The 23,898-nt window shown below is 34.1% G+C and overlaps 1 protein-coding gene across 20 annotated transcripts in view; it reads right to left on the reverse strand.

Moving 5' to 3' along the window:
* SUPT3H (SPT3 homolog, SAGA and STAGA complex component) overlaps positions 1-23,898 on the reverse strand; it is a 554,097-nt gene that overhangs the window by 122,867 nt on the left and 407,332 nt on the right. For 19 of the 20 annotated variants that reach the window (XR_004741815.3, XR_013534243.1, XR_013534241.1 and 16 more), the window contains one exon: positions 11,463-11,573. Coding sequence is in view for 17 of the 20 variants with exons in the window: in XM_008994522.5 (XP_008992770.1) it covers positions 11,463-11,573 (111 nt within the window). In the remaining 3 variants the exon portion in view is untranslated. Of the gene's footprint in view, positions 1-11,462; positions 11,574-14,473; positions 15,514-23,898 lie in introns of those variants that run through there. The other variant, XM_035295825.3, reaches the window with a different exon arrangement.

A 23,898-nucleotide genomic window follows, 5' to 3' on the forward strand; every position in this document is an offset into this window, starting at 1 on the left:
AGTGGCTAACATCTGTAATCCTAGCACTTTGGGAGGCTAAGGCAGGAGGGTCGCTTGAGGCTAGGAATTAGAGACTAGTCTGGGCAACAGAATGAGACCCCATCTACCCAAAATGTTAAAAAAAAAATTAGCCAGGCATGGTGGTGTATAGCTGCTCATGAGGCTGAAGTACGAGGATCACTGGAGCCCTGGAGGTGGAGGCTGCAGTGAGCTATTACTGCACCACTGCATCCCAGCCTGTGTGATAGTGTGGGACTTTGTGTTTTTTTTTTTTTTAAGAAAAAAAAAAAAAGAAAGAAAGAAAAAGAAAAAAAGACAGAAAAGGAATAAGAAATTTTCCAAACAGAATAGGAGAACCCCAATATATTTAAGAGACAAGAATTTATATAACTAGAGAAAACACTATTATTTGTGAAAAATCTATCAAGTGTTTTGGCAGCACTGTTTGATAACTGATGGCCTGTATCATAAAGTCTGGGTAAACTGGCTTGCAATTAAAAGTCCTTCGCAAAGTGGCATCACTCTATCTTTGATGCTTCATCTCACCTCAACGTACTCCAGATCCAGGTCTTCATCTTTGCCTGAACACTTGTGCTACTTTCATGTATCTTTTTTATTTTTAATTTTATTCTTGCTCCTGTCTCCCTGTATTATCTTTTCAAAATCACTACTCATTCCCTTCACCTCTGTCTTATAAAATCAAATATTAAAGACCCTAAAAGTTTTCCTTTACCTCCTCAGGCAGATTGTGCCCTCCTTTCACTGTATCTGAGGTACTGTCCATCTTTTAGTTATGACATCAATCACATCACACTGCTTCTTTATTCACCTCCTTTGCTATATTTGAATAACTGGTTACTTATCTCCATACACCATACCTCCCTCCCAACATATATCTAACACGAAGTTTGGCACACGCTTATTGAATAAATGCAGATATCAGAGCTATAGGGATCTCAGGACACATATAGATGTTACTATTGGTCTTTTCACATGTAGTTCAGTTGTACAGATACGAATTCTAGTCCATACTCAAAAATCAAGTGCTGTCCTTTGTATGCGAAGTGTGCTTTCATTCCATCAGGAAGGCATGTACTTTGGGTTGTTTTTCTAGCAGTGGTAGGTGACAGATTGACTCATAGCAGTACATAGTCTTGCCTTGCCTCCTTATTAACTTTTTATTTTAACCATTTGTGAGCTAGTTGTATGAGCGATAGACATTGCTTGCCATCAAAAATTAAGGCAAAGTTAGGTCACCAACATGAAGATCAACCCCTAATACTATCTTCTTTAGACAGTGGCTTCAGAGAAAAGCACAATGTAAAAACCACGTTCTTCCTCTTTCTATTTTTAACACCAAAACCCTGCTTGGATGAGAAATGTTGTCAACTATAACTCATTCACTTCTAGGGATCTTACCTAATTAGTCTTGAATACAGGTATGGGTTTTTGGGTTGGATTGGAAATTCAGAATATGATTGGTGCCAGAAATAGTCTCTAACGTCTCTACTGGAAACTGTAAACTCTGCACAAGTGTTTGAATTGGATTGACAGGAATCTGTAGGCCAGGCTGTGAACTTCTGGAGCCAGAAAGTCAACTCAAATACTCCCTCCCTGCTATTTCCTCCAGAGGCACAGCGGCCCAACTGTCACCTTGAATGCACCTGGGCAAACTCAGCACCTGACACTGGGCTCTGTCCTCATGACCTCTGCCAAATAATCAGACAAAATATTTCCCAATCTGGAGAGCATACTCCACATATTGGGCATATGCCCAGAACTGCGAGTGCACTCTAATCAGGTGGGAGAACCTATCCAGGTGCCAGGGAAAGAATTAACATCTGACTGACATATGGCTATGAATTTTCTCTTCTCGCAGCCTAGAGTCATGCAGAGGCAGTATGTGGGGGTGGGATATTTGATCTGTGCCTACATAGCCTAGGGGATTTGGCTTAAATAAAATCATAATTAAAACACTGGTCAGGAAAACAAAGTATAATTATTTTTTTCCTGCACATTTTACCTAACTTGCATATAATCTTAAATACATGTTGGGCACACTAAGAGTAAGGTATCAGTTTCATTTTTGAAAGTTGCAAGTTTCCCAATTAAAACAATCCACTTATTATGTTCCAGGAATAGCTTTGCATACATCAATAAATTAAATGACATTTCAATGATTGTATTTGTTGACTAAGGTTATGTAACACTATTTAAGAAATCACCAAAAAGTAAATCACCTATAGTTCAACAGGATCTCATCACAGGTATTTGGAGGGGATTTTTTTTGGTCACACTATCAATAAAAGAGTATACAAACGTTTCACTTAAACAAAACACACTTATGAATGTTAGATGTTTCTGGCAATAGTAAATAAATCATCTATTTAAATAAAACTGATATATTATTTTCTAATATTCACCTAATTTGTATATAAAATATTAAAAAATATAAATTGTATTTTTGCTAGGTCAACATGAGCAACTTAATGTACTGAAAGAGTCGTCTGAGTATTTACAATCTTCTTGTTTCTTCATAGACTTAAAAGAAGTTTCTTGCCATTTGTAGAGCACAATTTTTAAATTTAGAAATAACTCAACTCAGTTTAGTTCCTCCTGGCGGATCCTTGTGCTGCTTTCATGAATTTATGAGTTAAAAGAATCCTGTAATTTTTTTAAAGACATATTTTCCCCTTCAGAGTCACTCCAAAGATTTTCTTCATTCAATTTAATCATTCCTCCAGAAGACTGCAAAGACCCAGAAACTATAACAACATTTAAACTCGAGATTTAGTCCTATTTTGGAATATTCCACTGAAAAGGTTTCTCTCTGGTATAAATTACCCCTTTCCTTGTACGCATGATTAAATTCTTCCTCTATACCTCAAGATATAGTATACCTTTTATAGCAAAGAGAGATTAATTTATATTGAAGTACTTCCAATTTAAAAAGACTTTGAAAGACATAAACTTGGAGAAAATACAGAGAGATGATTAAGACTGTCATCTTTTATTGCGACTTTATGCCCATTAGCAAAGACGGATAGGCTTTTCAGACTATGTTCCTGAAAATTCTAGAATTCTTTGGAATATTCTGGGGTCTTCATAGATGTTTGGTTTGAATGTCTATCACAGTTTTTGTGCTACTCAAAATAAAGGTTATGCCATTTACTGTTTTATATTTGAACCTCTTATAATTGTTTTATTGATTGGGAAGTTGTATCTTAGAATTTAGGTTTGTTTTGTTTTTGATATTTAAAGCAGCCCAAATATACTCTAAATTTGAGGTATTTACTAATGATACAAAGTAAAAGCAGGAAAAAGCAAAATGCGTTTGAATAGTCACTGTATACCACAGAGACAAACATTAGTTGTTAAGAATACCAGGATTTTTCAAACTAGAACTAAATAATTTCTTAAAAACAAATGTACTGGCTGCTCCAAGGTAAGATATTGCTGCAGAGTTTAAATGAGATAAAATCTCTCTTTCCTTCTCCCCACATCTGTCTGCCAATTTAGGAAAAAAAAAATTTAACTAAAGAATTTTATAAACATGATCATACCAACTCCATTTGGCAATGTAGAATCATAATGTTATATTTACAATAGTAGAAAATGAAGTTCACCAAATATGAATTCAATAGACAAAGCAAATTAACTTTAACCCTTAAACTTTAATAAATATTTGTCAGAGAAGAGTCCTCAGATGACAGAGATTTTCTTCAAGACACCTTTGAGTAGCTTATAGTGTCTTAAGATTCATTAAAAAATATTTGCCAGAAAACCATGAAGAATTATGCTGGATAAGCAACCCATATATTGATTCCCTCTAAACACTTTCCAGTTTAGAAATATAAGCATGTGCCAGATATTGTTAGTGAAACAATTTTCAAACAAATAATTTTTACTATTTCTTTTGCACCAAGACTATTGCAGGCCTATGTAGAAAATTATTAAAAATGACTGTATTTTGAATCAAACTCTCTTCAATGCTGTACAACTAAAAAATACACAAAAATAAAATGAACATTAATGGATATAATATTCCAACTGTGATCCATAACTTTGACTTAAAATACACCTATACTTACTGAATTAAAATTTTAAGAGTAGATCTTTCTTATACAAATACAGACAATATTTCTTGGAATACTTGTCTTCTACAGAATTTAGTTTAGGAAATGCTGTATTTTTAGAATAAAACCATTTAAAGGGTTAAGAATACAGGCCAACCTGCAAAGGGAAAGTTTAATGGGTAGGATTAATAAGAATTTATTGAAGCCTATGGTACTAGGGAGCCACAGAGTATTTAGCTGCTGTACATAGAAAAGGCTCTGGTGATTAAAATTCAAAGTAATTAAATGTTTCATATTTTTCTAGGAAACACTTTCAGATTATTCTTATATGATAAATATGCTACATGTTAATTTTCTTCCTTTAGGATCAGTGGTCTATAGTTTTAAACATGTCTTTGGGCTCTAATCTGTAATAACAGATTTAGTACTCTCAAAAAATTTATTAAGAAAATTTTCACTTCCAGTAAAAATACATGTAATTTAATTTCACCCAATTTCTACCTGGCATTTATATTTGAAAATTATTCTAATATTTTGTGACATTCAGTTTTCCAGGTTGAACATAAGATGCGACAAATCTAATGCGCTCATGACATAAATATTTGCAAATATGAAATTCTAGATCAAAAGATTCAAAACAATCTGCCATGCCACTTTTGTTTTTAAAAATTTCATGTGAGGAATTCTTTAAAACTTTTTCATGTTTTTGATTCCTATTAGTCCATTATGAACATCCCTAAACTAATGATATGAAAACATCTCCAGCACCCTCTAATAAATTTACATCCAAATAGATGGCCACAGTATCTGAGAATCAGAAGGCTGGGTTAGTTCTGTCATGCACTTGCAAAGTGTCTTTAAGTACATCACAAAGCTTCTCGGAGGTCTAGACTAACTGGTTAGCTCAAGTCCTCCCCAGCTTTAAAATGCTATGATTCTGTCTCAATTTAAGGCAGCTGAGTATAAAGACTAACGAGACTTGTTTCTACAGATGCACTTAAGGTATTATTCAGGTTAATGACCATGCTTAAATAAGCAATTTTATGGTCTCACTATTCTAGTTCAACAGAAAATTACCTGATAACATGCAAGTTCAGAGGGTTAACATTTTTCTACTGTGAATATCAGGAGAAAACAAAATAGATTTAGGCATTACAGATGAAATTATGTCATCACACTCAGTGAACACAGTTTCCCTTCTCTGGCTTTCAAAATTACAGACTTGGGTTTATATCAGCAATTTATAGCACTACCCATTGTGAGCTAGGCTTGAGCTTCAGAGTAGGTAACCATGGGTACCACCTACTGTTTGTAAATAGTGCGGATCTAGATAAAACATGTCTGACCACCTTCCCTGTGACATAAGAGAACACTAGACTACCCCATGGAGAATTTTCTCTGAGACTAAAAAACAAATGCTCTAATCATAAAAATTTTAAATGCTTTTTACTTCTAAACCTGAACAAGTAAATTCTAAGAATGTTTTTGTTAAAATCATTACCATTCAAAAGCATTTTAAGTTTTAGGTTGTGGAAAAAATGCTCTTCAAACAAATGCCAATGAATTTTCTGATGGGACAATTCATTTAAATCTTTGTTACACCTATTTTTAGACCATGATGCCCTTCCTAAATATTGTATACTTTATATATCCAGATAGTATATACAAAATATTACCAATAATTTTGGAAAATATAGAAGACAGAAAGACCCAAGATACACTTGAAGTAATTTAATAGAAAATAAATAAAACAATCCTAATAAATAGGAACAGAATATTCATTTAATTGAGTGTCATATTTTGATATTTAGTTCTTGTATTAAAGAAGCTCTCATACCATATATTAGATAAAAATGTAGAATTATAGTTGAATAAAATAATTAAGAATACAGTAGATTCATACAAGTAAATCTAATGTCCTATAAAAAATTGCAAAGACATGATCAAAACTCAAAGAAATATAAATTATTAGTAAATATATAAAAATGGTCAATATAATTAGTTATCAAATACAAATTAAAACAAAAATATGCTATGACTCATTAGCTGTATGTGAACTTGGGAAGGCTAGTTACAGTCTGTTAGTTTTCTCAGCCATAAAATAACAGTAGTTTCTACTTGTTAAGGTAGTTGTGAGGCTTGTGTGAGTTAGTACAGGGCAGTGCATGATGCATGAGTGCTCAATAAATATTAGTTGCTATAACTGCTACCTTATTTTTGCCTGGAAAATGACAAAAATAAAACTGATAATATTCAATGCTGATTTGAGTATATGCTCTCATATACCACTTATACAATTATGAATTCATTCATGTTTTTTAAGAATTATTTTGGCAAGATTATCAGGAATTTTAAAAGGATAGATCCTTGATCCAGGAATTTCACTTCTAGTAATCTATCATAAGGAAACAACCAGATAGATGGATAAATATTTACATACAAAAATATCCACTATTGCTATTTATAACCTAAATAAAGAACAAAATGGAATGGTTAAGTGAATAAAGGTACAGTTAGATGTATAAAGTATACTATGAAGCTTTTAAAATCATGTTTGAAAGACTACATAATATACTATTAAATGTTAAGTAGCAATATCAGAAAAATCTCAATTTTGCTAAATTATTAATATGTATATACAAAGAAAAACGGCAGAATGAAAAGGTAGTGATATATTAACAGCAGTTATCTCTAGGATGTAAGTTTTATTATTTGCTTTACTTTTCTATATCTTCATAATTTTCTAACATATTAGCATTTCTTTCATAATCAGTAAGCTGAAGAAACTTTAAAAGTTGAGAAAAATAAACCCAGTAATTTAAAAATGTATTAACTTTGATATATTCATCAATTTCTAAAAACCTTTTCAATAACTTACACAAATATGTCAAGTCACAAACACTAAAATTGAAGATACTTTATAAATGAGGTCACCCATTTTTTTTGTTCTTTAGATTTCTGTTGCAGAGAGCTGGTATGCAAAAAATTGGGTGGTAACTATGTACACTCAGTTGCTAAGACTTATTTATGATGTTTAGTGATTAAAAAAAAAATAATGTTCTTTAACCATTATTAATCCAAAAATTAAAAATGAACATTTTTAGGAACAATAATTTTTAAATGGTATTCAAATTTTAATGGTATAAACTATTAGTCCATAATAAAAAACACATTATTATTTAAATTTTTAGTTTTTTCTGGGCTTACAGAGTAAGGCCACATAGCCTCTGTGTGTACATATGTGTGTGCATGGGCATGCTCATTTGAGTGTAGTTGAGTGGAATGGTTTCCACTTACTTTGTGTTATTTCTCTCTCTTAAAAAATATACCATAGTTACTATGACTTCCAATATTACTAACATAATTTATTAAGCACTCATTACAAGTTAATTAAGTTCACAGTTCTTCTTAAATCCTATCATGAAGTATAATCTAATATCCTCACTTTAGAGATGGGGAAATAGCCATAAAGAAGTGAAGAAAACTGTGTGAGGCTACTCAGCTTGTAGGTGGCAGAGGTGGTATCTGGATCCTGGCCATTTAGCTCCAGGACCAAAATTCTTAATCACCACACAATATAACTGCACATATTATGAACTACTATGAATAAAAACAATATAAGATGGCAAGCATCAAAATCACTTAGGACGTTCTAGGTTGCAAAAGCACTCTAGAATACTGCACATCAGAGAATCTGAAGTGATGTTTAGAATAACTTAAGAAAAATAAACAAGAAGACAAAAAGTAAAATTAGTTTCTCTAAAGGTTCTTTAGAGTGTGTATACAGAAACTGAGGTAGGGTGGGGACAGCTGCAAAAGTGTGTATTTCAGGAGAAAGAGTTTGAAGGTAGAGGTTGGAAGGCCTGAATCTTAGCTCTGGTTTAATTTAATTTAATCTAATTAATAGCTTAACTTGGGAAAATTACTTAAGAAGGTATGATACCTTCTCTTATCTTCCATATAGGATTGAGAATAAATGAGAATACAGAAAAGAAACAAATCACCAATGATAACTACTATGCCAAAGAGAGTACTGTTGTTAACTGCTGAGGGGATGGATGGCGAGTGTCTCCATAGCACTTGTGAATGTGGTGTTCACAGGTATGTGGCAGGTGACTGATGTTTATGCCATTTTCCCTGTATATTCCCTACCCCAGGAACTACTACAATTCAAACCATTGTTTGTACTCTTTTCTCTCTTCTCCAGCTAACATGGCTTTAAGTATTCCTTTCTTCTATCATTTTAAACAATTCCTAAGGCGAAAAATTCACTTACAATTCTTTATATAATGAATTATATGCCTGAAATTAATCTTGTAATTTGGTATAAAATTATTTCAGAAATCATATAGTAGACAGAAAGATGGCTCACAAAAGCAGATTTTTAAATATGCTCTTTGAATTATGTTTTCATGTAAACTATTAACAATATCAAATTATTGGAAACTGGATATATACACATTGTTATGGGTATTCTAAATTAGATGTTACATTTAAATACATACCAAACACTCTAGATTCAGAATGACATGCTATGAAGACAAAATCTCTGTGCTTCATAAATATAAACTAATTGTTCATTGGCATTTTAATTTACAAAGGACATTTTACATTGGAGGCAAGTCAGTTCAGCCTTTCTGTATGAAAAGATAGGTGTCGATTTATGATTACTACAGAGGCAGCCCACATGTCTTGTCTCCTGTTAGGAGCTGCAGCTCAAAGCCTAGGTGACAACGTGTCCCCAGTGCAGCTTAAAATACTAAGTACCATGTCAGTTCCTCAGAGTGGACCTTAGGGAACTGAACATCAGCATCCCTAACCATAGTAAGTTTGTAACATGAACTACTTTTTTTATTTTTTTAGCAGCTGGAGGTTTGTAGGAGCCAATACAGGATGGCCATGTTATTGATACAACAAAGTCTACAAATCCATCCCATTTTAAAGAGAATTTTTAACTCTAAAGGTAGACTTATGTATTATAATATATACCATGAAACTGTGACACCCCGGTCATGCTATTCATGATATAAAATAGCATAGGCACACCACGCACAGTGGCTCATAACTGTAATCCTAGCACTTTGGGAGGCTGAGACGGGCGGATCACCTGAGGTCAGGAGGTTAAGAGCAGCCTGGCTAACATGGCGAAACCCCATCTCTACTAAAAATTACAAAAATTAGCTGGGTATGGTGGCAGGCGCCTGTAATTGTAGCTACTCGGGAGGCTGAGTCAGGGAAAATTGCTTGAACCTGGGAGGTGGAAGTTGCAGCAAGCTGAGATTGCACTACTGCACTCCAGCCTGGCAACAGAGCAAGACTCTGTCTCAAAAAAAAAAAAAAAGTGCAGGCATATTCACTCTTGTAGTTTGGGCAAATTCTCACAGCTGTAGATAATGGAGCAGACCTTTCCAAGTGGGGGTCCCCTTCTGAGGAGGAATAACACCTTGGGTGCCCCTTGGGGTCGAGTTTGTTACCATCTACGTTGATTTTGTTTGATTGCTCTACTAGTGGCTAATGGAAACTTCTAGGTCATGGCTTGTTTTATTTTCCAGATGTATTTAAATTAAGCATTTGAAAATTGTGTCATCAGTTTAAAAAAAGCCCATTCTTTATGTTTACTGAATAAAAATTAGCATAGGCAATAGCTGAACCTAGCTTAAAATACATTTTTGATCATATACTAATACTACAGTCTTAGATTGTAAAAGCAGTAATACATTAAGTCCCAGGTTGGATGTGGGGAAAAGATGTACATACACACATGTATGTAAATAATGTCATTAATCAAGATGGCTCTCAAGTGATCAGTCTATTTTAGAAACAAAAAATTTGAAGAGTGAAGCAGCTACTACTTCTTTTTGAGGAAATAATGCAGACTTCATGATTAGGAGGTTTTCTCCTTGTACTGCATACATTTTCCTTTATGTAATTTTATTTATTACTTTTAGTTACCATTTTAGGTTACTTCTCAAAAATCATGTTTCTCTTTGCTATTTTTAATTGCTTCTAGATTATTATCAAGCACTGTCTCTTTTTTCTTCCTTTCTCTTCCATTGTCTCAACCTTTAGTCATTATTTGATTGGCAACTATGGATTTGATATTTTCAATCTTTCATTATAAGTTGTTTTTTTTTTCAAATTCAGTTGGTTTTAAATTCTTCCAATTATCTCTCATTTTTCTCATTCATAATTTTTCATATTCATCTTCCCTTTGCCTATCATTTAAAACAGCTTCACCCATGATGTAAAAGAAACTTGATTTAACTGTTTCTTTTAAATTATAAGGCTCTAATAACATTCGTGCAAAGGGACATATTGCTTTAATCAGCAATATTAAAATCATGTTCTTCTACAAGATAAACTTTAAATATTAAAAGTGAAAAGTATCACCATTACAGAGCTTCTGATGTATTTATAAAGCATGTTCTTGCTCTTATGCAGAGAATCTATCTACAGAATTAACAACAACTAATAAAAACAAAGAATGAAAAGAAAGCATTCTCTAACATAAGGAAAAAAGATAATATAGACAAAATCATGGCTTTTATGAAAAGTAAAATCCACTTTTAGGTAAAAACATATACTATGTTAATACTTTTTATTTATTTACTCATTTGTTTATGTATAATATTATGCATTTTCATTAGCAGGTTAAAACACAATATCAAAAAAGTAAATCTGACTATTCAGTTATATATATCAAACTTTACTTTCTGTTGAACTAGTTCCTTATAAACAGAGTAGGACTTGAAGAAACTTAACACAAATAAGGATTTTTTTTAAAGGGCCACAAAATGAGCATTTAATTAAAACACACACACCTGCACACATTTTCTTTAGGCTGTTGAAATATCAGGTCTTTAATTCCCCATTAAAACAACACAAAACCCTGATTATAAGTTTTCAAATCATTTGAAGATGTAAAAGGCTGTCCGCATTTCAGCCTAGTTCAAAGCTGGTAAAGAAACATCTCTTCTTCTTCCAACTAAAAGTATATTTAGGAGAAGGATATCTGATAGAAGTGGTAATGCTAATCTAACCAATTTTAAAATATAAAGTGCTTCTAGCAATATTTGGCTACATATAATATGAGAATAGCATTTTATAAACCGTAGCTTTGAAAAATAAAAACTATAAGCCTCAACAACAACAAAAAAACTTAATTTGTAATTGAAAGAAAAAAATATTTTGTAGAGAAAAAAGTGTCCTTCCAAAGAGATGAAAATGACTTTTACTTCCCAAGAGAATTATGCCACTTTTATACAACAAAATTACAGTCACCACAAATTGCTTTCAACAATTCCATTGCTTCTTCATTTGACCACTTGAAAATCAAAATTCTTTCATATTATAAATATAACTTTTTATAACTCTGTTATTACGTACTGTGAATGGGGAAAGTGGGCCAATCTTGTGGCTGTAGCGTCGAATGGCCTCTCTGATGTGGCAGGGCTGGATGGCATTGCCGTGAGCCTCAACACCACAGGCTGCAGTGCTCTGTGACAGAAAAACACATAAATTGTTACTAAATCAAAAACACACAACAGAACTACAGTTTATAAATATGAAAATAAACCTTTATAAAAGAGACCATTTTTTTCCCTTAGGATGCACATCACTATTGCCATATACTACATCTAAAAAAAAAAAATTCCATTAACAAATCAAAGATGACTTTTACATGACCCCTTCCTCGCAGACCTACCAAATGCAATTTTTATGCCCACAATATTTCACCTAAGCCTGCATGTCAAGACACAGGAGAATACAGCCACTTGCCTGCAGATAAAAAGTGTCATAAGAGCTTACTGAAAGAACCACAGGAAGTTACTGTTTTTTCCTAAAAAAAACACTTTAACATTATTATAAATGTTTCTTAGGAGCTTCTTGGACACCTTTCTGAAACAACTTGAGGGTCATCAACTTAAAATGAAAAATGTAAAATTGCTATACATTTATTTATCATACCTGGGATTGTCATAAAACACCATTTCAACTTGGTTTCTAATTTTCTAGGTATCTCAGGACAAAACAAAACAAACCAAAAACTTTGTTTTAATTCGCCTCATCTGTAAAAGGCAGGTTTGCAAGCACAAAAAAATACAACAAAGAGAAGGATTATTCGAAATGAGAGTGTGAATACCAACTTAAGTGCATGTATGTTAATTGTGGCACTGTTTAAAATAGCAAAGACCTGGAACCAACCCAAATGCCCATCAATGATAGACTGGACAAGGAAAATGTGGTACATATACACCATGGAATACTATGCAGCCATTAAAAAGCGATGAGTTCGTATCCTTTGTAGGGACATGGATGAATCTGGAAACCATCATTCTCAGCAAACTGACACATGAACAGAAAATCAAACACCGCATGTTCTCACTCATAGGTGGGTGTTGAACAATAAGAACACATGGACACAGGAAGGGGAGCATCACACACTAGGGTCTGTGGTGGGGGGAACTAGGGGAGGGACAGCCAGGGTTTGGGATGTTGGGGAGGAATAACATGGGGAGAAATGCCAGATATAGGTGATGAGGGGATGGAGGCAGCAAACCACACTGCCATGTATGTACCTATGCAACCATCCTGTATGTTCTACACATGTACCCCAGAACCTAAAGTACAATTTATTTGTGTATATATATGTATACATATGTATATGCATAATTTGTGTATACATGTATTTAGCATGATTTTTCAAAATAACTTATAGGGCTAGAGTCTAGCCCTATAAGGTACTAGGCTCTGCCAAGATACATAATATCTCAGGCCTTGGTTTTCTCACCTGTAAATTGGGAAAACAATTATAAATGCTAGTAGGACTTTGTGAAAATTAAGTTGAAATACATAAACCACTTAGAACAACGCCTGACACATGCTAGGAAATTGTTTTATTTTTTATAAAGAGATGATGTTTCATTTTGTCACTTAGGCTGGAGTGCAGTGGTGAGATCACAGCTCCCTGAAGCCTCAAACTCCTGGGCTCAAGTGATCCTCTGGCCTCAGCTTCCCAAGTAGCTGAGACTAAATGCACGTGCCACCACATGTAACTAATAATAATAATAAAAAGATTAATTTTAATTTTCCCTCCATGTTAAAAACGGAGTCTTGCTCTGTCGCCAGGCTGGAGTGAAATGGCGTGCTGGAGTCCAATGGCGCAATCTCAGCTCACTGCAACCTCCACCTCCTGGGTTCAAGTGATTCTCGTGCCTCAGCCTCCCAAGTAGCTGGGATTACAGACATGTGCCACCACACCCAGCTAATTTTGTACTTTTAGTAGAGACGGGATTTCACCACGTTGGCCAGGATGGTCTCAATCTCCTGACTTTGTGATCCGCCCGCCTAGGCTTCCCAAAGTTCTGGGATTACAGGCATGAGACACTGTGACTGGCCAAAAAGATTAATTTCTTTAGAGACAGAGTCTTGCTATGATGCCCAGGCTGGTCGTGAACTGCTGGGCTCAAGTGATCCTCCTGCCTCAGCCTCCTGGGTAATGTTAGCTATTAATGGTATTAGGTTATTTAAATTAAGTGTTAAAAATAGGACCTCTATGTTTTTGAAGTGGTAAGCTCATTTACTTCAAAGTATAGTAGGTAGCAAATACCAGGTCATCAACATTAAATAATCAACTTGCATATTACTATGACTGGGGTCTACAGGTCATTTGTAGTCACATAATAATTAATATTGGTTTTTCTGATAATTACTATAGTTTTTCTGATAATTATCATTTTTACTCTCATAATTCTTTGTAGGCAATACAGCTCTATGGATAGTAACCTTTATGGATAGCAATTTGGCAAAATCTTATCAAAATGAAAAGGAACAACCTCTGACTCAGCAATTTCATCTGTAAGAATTTATCCTACTGATATATTGCACAGGTACAAAACAATAAATATACATAAGGATATTTATAGTACTAAATGTTCACAAATGAGGGACTGGTTATATAAATTATGATACATCCATTCAAAGAAACAGAAACCACAGCAACCACTGAAAAGAATGAAGCAGTTCCCTATATACACCTATGGAGCTATCTCTAAGACATTATGTGAAATGACATGCAAGGTATCTGACCAGGAGGCACTATATTACCATTTGTTCAAAAAAGGGCTATTATACACTAATGTAAGGACAGAACATTTCCACAAGGGTAACCAAAAACAATAACAGTCCTTATCTTTTGGAGGGTAAATGGGTGGTCAGAGGACAGGGGTTAGAGGAAAAATTACTTTTCATTGTATGTTCTTCTATAGTTTTAAAATACACCTTCTATATCATGTGCATACCTTTCCTATTATAAACTAGTATAATACTTTAAAAATTCCCTCAAGAGTATTTGCTAATTATCTAAGGTGAACCTCAAATAATACTTAAAATGTAAAACAAAACAGGTCTTGATTATTTTTGTTATTTTAAAAAGATTTGAAACAAGTTTAATACAAATTTACTCCAGGGTGCCCTTCTCAGCTTCATTCCAACAATACTCAAAATAATATATTTGCCATGCCCATAATAACACAGATTAAATTCTCTTAAGTCTTACTTTGGCCCCAATATGAAAATGCACAAGGCTTCTTTGAATGCTTTCTCAATTATCATTTCAATTTTTTTCTTCAGTTGGAAAATATTAGAATAAATGCAATTACCAGATACCTTGAATAAATGCCATTATTGGGTCCCCAGATGAGGGTAAAGACTCTTCTTTGAGTCCACTCTACTCTATAATATGAATATGACTAATACAGACTCATTTGTTCACCTGCGAGTGTAACAGATACTTGTGAACTAGGTTGAAGCATTCTATACACTTGTGAGAATGCATGCAAATATTTAGTTGGATTTGGAATATAAACTAAGTCTTCCAGTGAAACTCGGGTGGAAATACAGAGAGATATAGAGAGCTGTGAGTATCCCACAGAAGTCCTTCCTTGTGTTCCTCATGGCATCTCCTAAATTCACTCTTTTATCTTCACAAATTGGTTTATTTTTCATTTGCTTTCTGTATGGTCAATAGTGATGATACTTTTACTTTACCTTCCCAAATAATTTGCTTTTGATATGGAATATGTTGGTCAAAATCTCTCAGAACTTCTACCATGGAAATTAAATAGGATTTATTAACACTGAAGTAGGAGGTTTACTATGGTAAATCTTGTGTTCCCCTAAAATTTGTACGTTGAAATCCGAGACCACAAAGGGATGGTGTTAGGATAAGAAGCCTCTGGGAATTTATTGAACCATGAGGGTGGAGTCCTCATGATTGGAATTAGTCGCTTTATAAAAGAGATCACAGAAAGACCACTCACCCCTTTTGCCATGTGAGGTTTGAGTGAACAGATGACTGCCTATGAACCAGGAATTGAGCCTTCATGAAACACTGAATTTGTCAGTGTCTGGATCTTGGACTTCCCAGCCTCCAGAACTGTGTGAAATACATTCCTACTGTTAATAAGCCATCCAGTTTACAGGATTTTGTCATAGCAGCCCAAATGGACTAAGATAGAAGCATAAGTTAGGAAAACCTTGTGACTGCCATTTCTAAGATATGGAGACACATAAGCCAGTCTGGTTGAATCATGCGATTTTTTTGCCAAAAAGGTAACATTAACTTATAGTAAAATAAAAATATTGAATTTTGTGAAAAATGTCATTAGAGTTTCCATTTTGCCAATTTCAGGTGCATCTGCCATAATTCAGCAACTGCTAACATTAGCATAATGAAACTACTGGGTGCACTTTTGTACTTGCTCGGAAGCAAGCCTTTAGATATTATAATCCCAGTTTTTTTTTCCACCTCAACAAGTATCTTCACATTCCCTTCATCTGTCAACATCTAGTCCTTTACCAAGGTGCTAATCTATTCAAATTTAAAATGTTTCCCAAGTTTAGAATTTTTAATATAGCAGTGATTCTAGCATAATATTCTTCAAAATTGTTTCTTAAGAATTAACATAAGAGGTACATGTTTGTTATTAATAATCTTGTATCTGCTATAAACACATGTGAAGAGTATCATACATCAATTCATCTTTAGCATCCTGATTAGGCCCACATTTTAGGCTATTCTTTAAATTTTCAAAAATGAAACCCAAATATTTGACAAAATATCCAGTCTTGTTTATAAAGTGTTTGCAGAAATCTCTCTGGGAACTAAACTCTATTTCTTTAAGAAAATTATTAGCTGTTTGGAAAAGTTCTCCATATATCAGGTCCTCTTCCTCTTGGCTGCATTCTCACTATATTCTCGAATCCTTCCATTTTTGTATTTTTAATCTCTTCAACTAGAAACTGATACTGGGTATTAGAAGCTGAAATAGCATATGGAGTTCTATATATTTTCTGGATTTGACTCTTATTTCTCTCCTCTTCTTTGCTGGTTTACATGCAACAGAATCTCTAGCAGTTTAACCTGCAGTGCAGGAAGTTATACTGAAACTTAGTTTGCCCCTGGATCTCTCACAAACGTTAAGCACCTGTACTGAGTCTTTTCCTTCCAAGTTAAAAGTTCTTGGCAGGGTAAGTGTCCTATCCTTTCTCAGCCTTCCCCTTACTAGAGTCAATGTTTAAAAAGGATCTAGAATCTCATACAATTATGTCTTATTCTTTTCACATCTATAATGGTAAACTAGATCTTTTTGCTAAATGTGAAATCTTAAGTCTTACAGAGAATTAACACTTATCTCAGACTAGGGCAACTGAAAGGATAGTACTAGTATTACTAACATTTTTCAGATCACAAAAGTTGATATAATCTGGTCAAGGAAGTATTATCTTTCTCCTTACTGTTATACACATAGCTTCCCCAAAATTTCATACTTATGCAGAATTTTTTTTCACATGAAGGTGAGCCATTCATTGGCCAAAAGATATAGTATACAACATATGTAATTTTCTCATTTAAAAGTCTGAGATGGTAATTGTTAAAACATAGTTCTTATATAACTAGAGAAAGCTTTTTAAAAAAAATTTGTATAAATGTGTGCAGTACAGGTGGGATTATGTTACATAGATTACATAGTGGTAAAGTTAGGGCTTTTAGGATATCCATTTCCTGAGTAACGTAGTTACCCATTAAGTAATTTCTCATCATCTACCCCTTCCTACTCTCAACCTTCCAAATTCCATTGTCTATCATTCCACATTTTACCTCTATGTGTAATCATTATTTAGCTCTCACTTAAAAGAATGTGCAATACTTGACTTTGAGATGTTTCACGTACGATAATTGCCTCTAGTTCCATCCATGTTGCTGTAAAAACATATGATTTCATTCCTTTTTCTTTTTTCGGGACAGAGTGGTCCTTTGTCCCCCAGGCTGGATTACAGTGGTGCGATCTTGATTCACTGCAATTTCTGTTAGCGAGGTTCAAGTGATTCTCATGCCTAAGCCACCCAAACAGCTGGGACTACAGGCACATCCACCACACCTGGCTAATTTTTCTATTAGAGACAGGGTTTTACATGTTAGCCAGGGTGGTATCAAATTTCTGACCTCAAGTGATCCAGTTCCCTTGGCCTTCCAAAGTGCTGGGATTACAGGCGTGAGCCAATGCAACTGGTCCATTCTTTTCCATTTCTGAATATTATTCCATTGTGTATACATGCCACATTTTCCTCACCTGTTCATCAGGTTTTTCTAGATAGGTTGACTGCATCTCTGCTAAAGTGAATAAGGCTGCAAATAAACATATGGGTGGAGGTATCTTTTTGATGTAATGATTTCTTTTCCTTTGACTAGATACCCAGTAATGAGATTACTGGATTGAATGATAGCTTTATTTTTAGTTAAGAAATAGCCATACTGGCCAGGTGTGGTGGCTCATGTCCATAATCCCAGCACTTGGGGAGGCAGAGGTGGGTGGATGACTAGAGGTCAGGAGTTAAAGACCACCCTGGCCAACATAGTGAAACCCCGTGTCTACTAAAAATATAAAAAAATTAGCTGGGTGTGGTGGTGCCTGCCTATAATCCCAGCTACTCGGGAGGCTGAGGCAAAAGAATCGCTTGAACCCGGGACATGGAGGTTGCAGTAAGCTTAGATCACGCCACTGCACTCCAACCTCGATGACAGAACCAGACACCATCTCAAAAAAAGAGTATCATACTGTTTTCTGTAGAAGTTGTACTAATTTACATTCCCAACAACACTGTACATGAGTTCCCTTTTCTCCATATTCTCACCCATGTTATTTATTTTTTTAAATAATAGCCATTCTGATTGGTGTACAGTGATATCTCATTGTGGTTTTAATTTGCATTTCTCTGACAATAAATGATGTTGAGCATTTCTTTATATGCCTGTTGGCCATTGGTATGCTTTATTTTAAAAAATGCCTATTCATGTCCTTTGACTAGTTTTTAATATTACTTGGTTTTCTTTTTGTTGTTGTTGTTTAGCTGTTTGAGTTTCTTGTAAATTCTGGCTATCAGTCCACTGTTGAATGCATAATTTACAAATGTTTTCTCCCATTCTGCAGGTTCTCTGCTCATTATTTTTCTTGGAGATGAAGTCTCACTCTATAGCCCAGGCTGGAGTGCTGTGGTGTAATCTCAGCTCACTGCAACCTCTGCCTCCTGGGTTCAAACAATTCTCCTGCCTCAGCCTCCTGTCACTATCTTCTTTCTTTTGTCATGCAGAAGCTTTTTAGTTAAGTGTCATTGCCTTATTTTTCTTTTTAACCTGTAATTTTGTGGTCTTAGTCATGAATTCTTCACCTAGACCAATATCCAGAAGAGTTTTCCCCAGGTTTGAGTATTTTTTACAGTTTCAGATCTTACCTTTAAGTCTTTATTCCATCCTGAGTTGATTTTTTATGGTGAGAGATAGGGGTCCAGTTTCATTCTTCTGCATATGCTGATCCAACTTTTCCAGCTCCATTTACTAAAGAGGGTATCCTTTGCCCAGTGTATGTTCCTGTTAATTTAGGCAAAGACTAGTTGGCTGTAAACATATGGTTTTATTTCTGGGTTACCTACTCTCTTCCATTGATCTATTATGTCTATTTTTATATCAGTACCATGCTGTTTTGCTACTATGGCCTCATAGGACAACCTGAAGTCAGGAAATGTAATGCCTTCAGCTTTGTTGTTTTTGCTTAAGACTGCTTTGCCTATTTGGACACTTTTTTCATTCCATATACATTTTAGGATTTTTTTTTTCTAATTCTGTAAAATATGGGGTTGGTATTTTGACAGAGATTGCACTGGATCTGTGCAATGCCAGCATAATCATTTTGATGATATTAACTCTTCTGATTCATAAGCACGGGATGGTTTTCCATTTGTCAGTATCCTCTATAATTACTGTCATTGCTGGTTGATAGTTTTCTTTGTAGAGATCTTTCACTTCACTGGTTAAATATTACTAAATATTTTGTTATTTTCTTTGTAGTATTTTAAATGGGATTGCCATCTTGATTTCTTTCTTACCTAGATTACTGGTAAAAAATACTACTGATTTTTGTACAATAATTTTGCATATTCAAACTTTGAATTCACTTATCAAATCTGAGAGGTTTTGGTGGAATCTTTAGGTTTTTCTAGATATAAGATCATATCTTCAGTGAACAGGGATAATTTTACTTCCTCTTTTCCAATATGGATAACTTTTATTTCTTTCTCCTGCTTTACAGTAGGACCTCCAGTACTATGTTGATAGGAGTGGTTAAAGTGGGCATCATTGTCTTGTTACAGTTCTTTGAGGGAACGCTTTCAACTTTTCCCCTTCAGTATGATGGTGGCTGTGGGTTTGTAGTATATAGCCTTTATTTTTGTGAGGTATATTCCTTTTATGCCTAGTTTGTTCAGAATTTTTATAATGCAGGGATGCTGAATTTTATCAAATGCTTTTTCTATACCTATTGAGATAATCATAATTTTTGTCCTTCATTCTGTTTATGTAATGTATTGCATATATTGATTTGTGTATGTTGAACCATCCTTGCAACCCTGGTATAAAACTCACTTGATCATGGTAATTATCTTTTTGATATGCTATTAGATTTGGTTTGTTAATATTTTGTTGAAGATTTTGGTGTCTGTATTCATCAGGGATACTGGTCTATGGTTTCCTGTTTTTGTTGTGTCCTTGCCTGGTTTTGGTATCAGGATGGTAATGACTTTGTAGAACTACTTATGGAGAATTTCCGACTCTTCAATTTTTTGGGGCAGGTTTAGGAGGACTGGTATTAGTTCTTTGTACACATCTGGCTTTGAATCCATCTATTCCTGAGCTTTTTTTTGTTGTTGTTGTTAGGAGATTTTTAAATTACTGATACAATCTTGCTACTTGTTGTTGGTCTATTCAGGATTTGTATTTCTTCTGGGTTCAATCTTGGGAGGTTGTATATTTCTAGGAATTTATCAATTTCTTCCAGATTTTCTAGTTTGTGAGTGTATAACTGTTCATAATAGTCTCTGACAATCTTTTGTATGTTTGTGGTATCAGTTGTAATATCTCCTTTTTCATTTCTGGTTTTGTTTATTTGAATCTTCTCTCTTCCTGGTTAGTCTAGCTAGCAATTTACCAATTTTGTTTATCTTTTTGAAGAACTTTAATTTTCTTGATCTTTTGTAATTTTTTTTTTTTTTAATTCAGCTTGGCTCAGATCTTTGTTATTTCTGTTCTTCTGAAATTTTGAGTTTGGCATTTTCTTGCTTTTCTAATTCCTTGAGACAGAATGATAGGTCATTACTTTGGGATCTTTCTGCTTTTTTTGTTATATAGGCATTTAATGCCACACACTTCCCTTAAGCACTGCTTTTGCTGTATACCACAGATTTTGGTGTGCTGTATTTCCATTTTCATTTGTTTCAAAAAATATTTTAACTTCTGTCTTTATTTCTTCATTAATCCCACAATCATTCCAGAGCATGTTGATTAATTTTCATGTATCTGTATGCTTTCTGAAGTTCCTCTTGTTAGTGGTTACAGTTTTCTTCCACTGTGGTCTGAGAAGATACTTGATTTTAAAAATCTGTTAAGACTTGTTTTGTGGCCTAACATGTGATATCTATCTTGGCAAATGTTCGATATGCTAATAAGAATGCATATTCTGTAAGTGTAGAATATTCTGTAAATGATTGTTGAAGTCCCTTTGGTCTAAAGCCCAATTTAAGTCCAATATATCTTTGTTGACTTTCTGTCTCAATCATTTGACTAAAGCTGTCAGTTGGATGTAGAAGTTGCCCATTATTATTGTATTTCTGTTTATCTCTTTAGGTCTAGTAATATTTGTTTAGGTCTAATAATATTTATTTCATGAATCTGAGCCTTCCAGTGTTGGGTACATATATACTTATAAGTGTTATAGACTCTTGCTGAATTGATTCCCTTATTATTATGCAATGACCTTCTTTGTCTTTTTTCCTATTTTTGATATAAAGTCTTTGTTATCTAAGTACAACTACTGCTGCCCACTTTTGCTTTCTATCTGTATGAAGTATCTTTTTCTTCCCTTTCACTTTCAGTCCATATGTGTCTTTACAGATACAGTGAGTTTCTTGTAAGCAACATAAAGGTAAATCATGGGTTTCTTTCCTATCCATTCCGTTAATCTACATTTTTTAAGTGGAACATTAAATCCATTTATGTCAAGGTTAATATTGATATGTGAGGTTTTGCTCCTGTCACATTGTATTATTGTCTAGTTGTTAGATAAGTTCGTTGCTTCTTTTACTTTTTGTGGTTTAATGGAATTCTGCCAAATTGCCATTTGATTCCTGCCTCTTCCTCCTTTGTGTGATATTTTATAAGACCTGTGAATTTTATACTTTTGTGTCTTTGTATGATGATGAATATTAACCTTTTGTTTCCATGTTTAGGACTTCCTTGAACATTTTGTGTGAGGTCAGACTAGTGTGATGAAGTCCCTCAGTGTTTGCATGTCCAGGAAAAGCTATTTCTCCTTCATTTATGAAGCTTAATCTTACTATATACAAAATTCTTGGCTGACAGATTTTTCTTCTTTTAGTACTTTGAAAATGCTATCCCATTATTTTCTATCCTATAAGGTCTGCTGTTAGCCTGATGGGTTTTCTTTATAGATGACTAAAAGAGGTTTTCTTTAATTAAAACCAGAAAAGTTATTTAAGGAAAAAATAATAGAGGTTCACTAAATTCAAGGATTCATATGTTATTATCTCTGGAAGAGACATAATAATGGCCTATTCCAAATGTTTCCAACTCCTAACCAATTTTATAGATGGAAGAGAGTGAAAACAAGGGACATGTCTAAGGCTACAACAGTATTACAGATATAACTATACATCAAATCTCTTGGCTTGTAATACACATAGTCAGTGTAGTGCTTTTACTATTTTATGCAGGATGACTTGAAACATTATACCATCACAGATGAAGCTTCCAGCAAGTAAAACTCAAAATACAGCAAACGTCTGAATACAGAAAGAAGTTTATGAATGAACAGAAAAATAATTAAAGCTTCTAAAGTGGAACATTATGAATTCTGATGTCACTAATTTCAAATTCAAGAGAATACAGACATAGACGGGGTAATACTTTCCTCAGGGAAACTTTTGTTGTAAAGTAACTCCAATTTAATAGTTTTCAACAAGATCAGGAGAGAAATGTTTAAATATACAGAGAAAAATGTCAAGAATTTCTAAAACCTTATAAAAAATTAATTTATGTATACATATCACTAGGTTAATTACAACTCTTTCTCATATACTTTGTGAATCAAATTAACTGAAGAGGTTTTTTAGGTAACATTTTGTTACCATAGTTTTAGCTACTGAATGAGCTGGAGAGTACAATAGCTGAAATTCTTATATGCTTTGAATAGATTAAAAAAAAAACGAGCATATGAAAGTACTGAAGACTGATCAAAACCAGACTGAAACTGGAAAAGGTAGTATCTACTTTTAGAAGGGAATGTCAGTGGGTGGATTTCCTGTCTTGTAAGTTTTAGCCTAAGGGCAGGATTCAGCGGGTAGAGGAGTGGCTAAAATATAATCTTAGATCCTTGATAAATGAGATGCCAGAGTCTGGGCAACCACAGTAGGTGCGGAGAGAGAAAGGAAATACCCAAAGAGACAGAACAGAAAGAGGGGGAGCCCCAAATTCAGTGTACAAATTTTACCCAAACCTTTTTTTTGGGGGCGGATGTTACTATGCCCAGGCTAGTCTCAAATTCCTAGGCTAAAGTGATTTTCCTATCTCAGCCTCCCGAGTAGCTGAAATAACAAGTGCCATCGTGTATGGCTTTCCTCAAATCTTTTACTAACCCCTAAGTTCTTGTTGTATGGAATGAAAGGCATGAAATCCCACTAAAGCAAAAAGAAATAAAAAGACATTCTAGGTGCTGTCTGTCACTGAAGAGGAGTTCAAAGTTTACAGGTGAGTCTAGAAAAGTAACTTCCCAGCTGAACACTACACCAACACCACTACTACCACCACCATAATAACAATATATTCATAGCAATATAACAGAATCCCAAAATGCCTACGATGTATTATTCACAATGTTCACTATATAATTCAAACTTAAGCAAAAACTCAAGAAAGTGTGATTTATATTTAATAGAGACCAAGGAATTTTGCAACCAAGAATTTTAAAACAGCAATTCTAACCATGCTCAGAAACACAAAATACACTTGTAACAAATGGATAAATAAAAATAATGATAGATAAGTGGAAACTATTAAAAAATCAAATAGAAATTCTAGAAGTATAAAATAAAATGAGAAATAAAATATTACTAGATGGGTGTCATAGTAGATTAGAGCTGAGAGAGAGAAATGTATAGAAGATGAAGTTCAATAGAATTTATACAAATTGAATTT

This window comes from Callithrix jacchus, chromosome 4, assembly GCF_049354715.1.
Source record: "Callithrix jacchus isolate 240 chromosome 4, calJac240_pri, whole genome shotgun sequence".
NCBI lineage: Eukaryota > Metazoa > Chordata > Mammalia > Primates > Cebidae > Callithrix > Callithrix jacchus.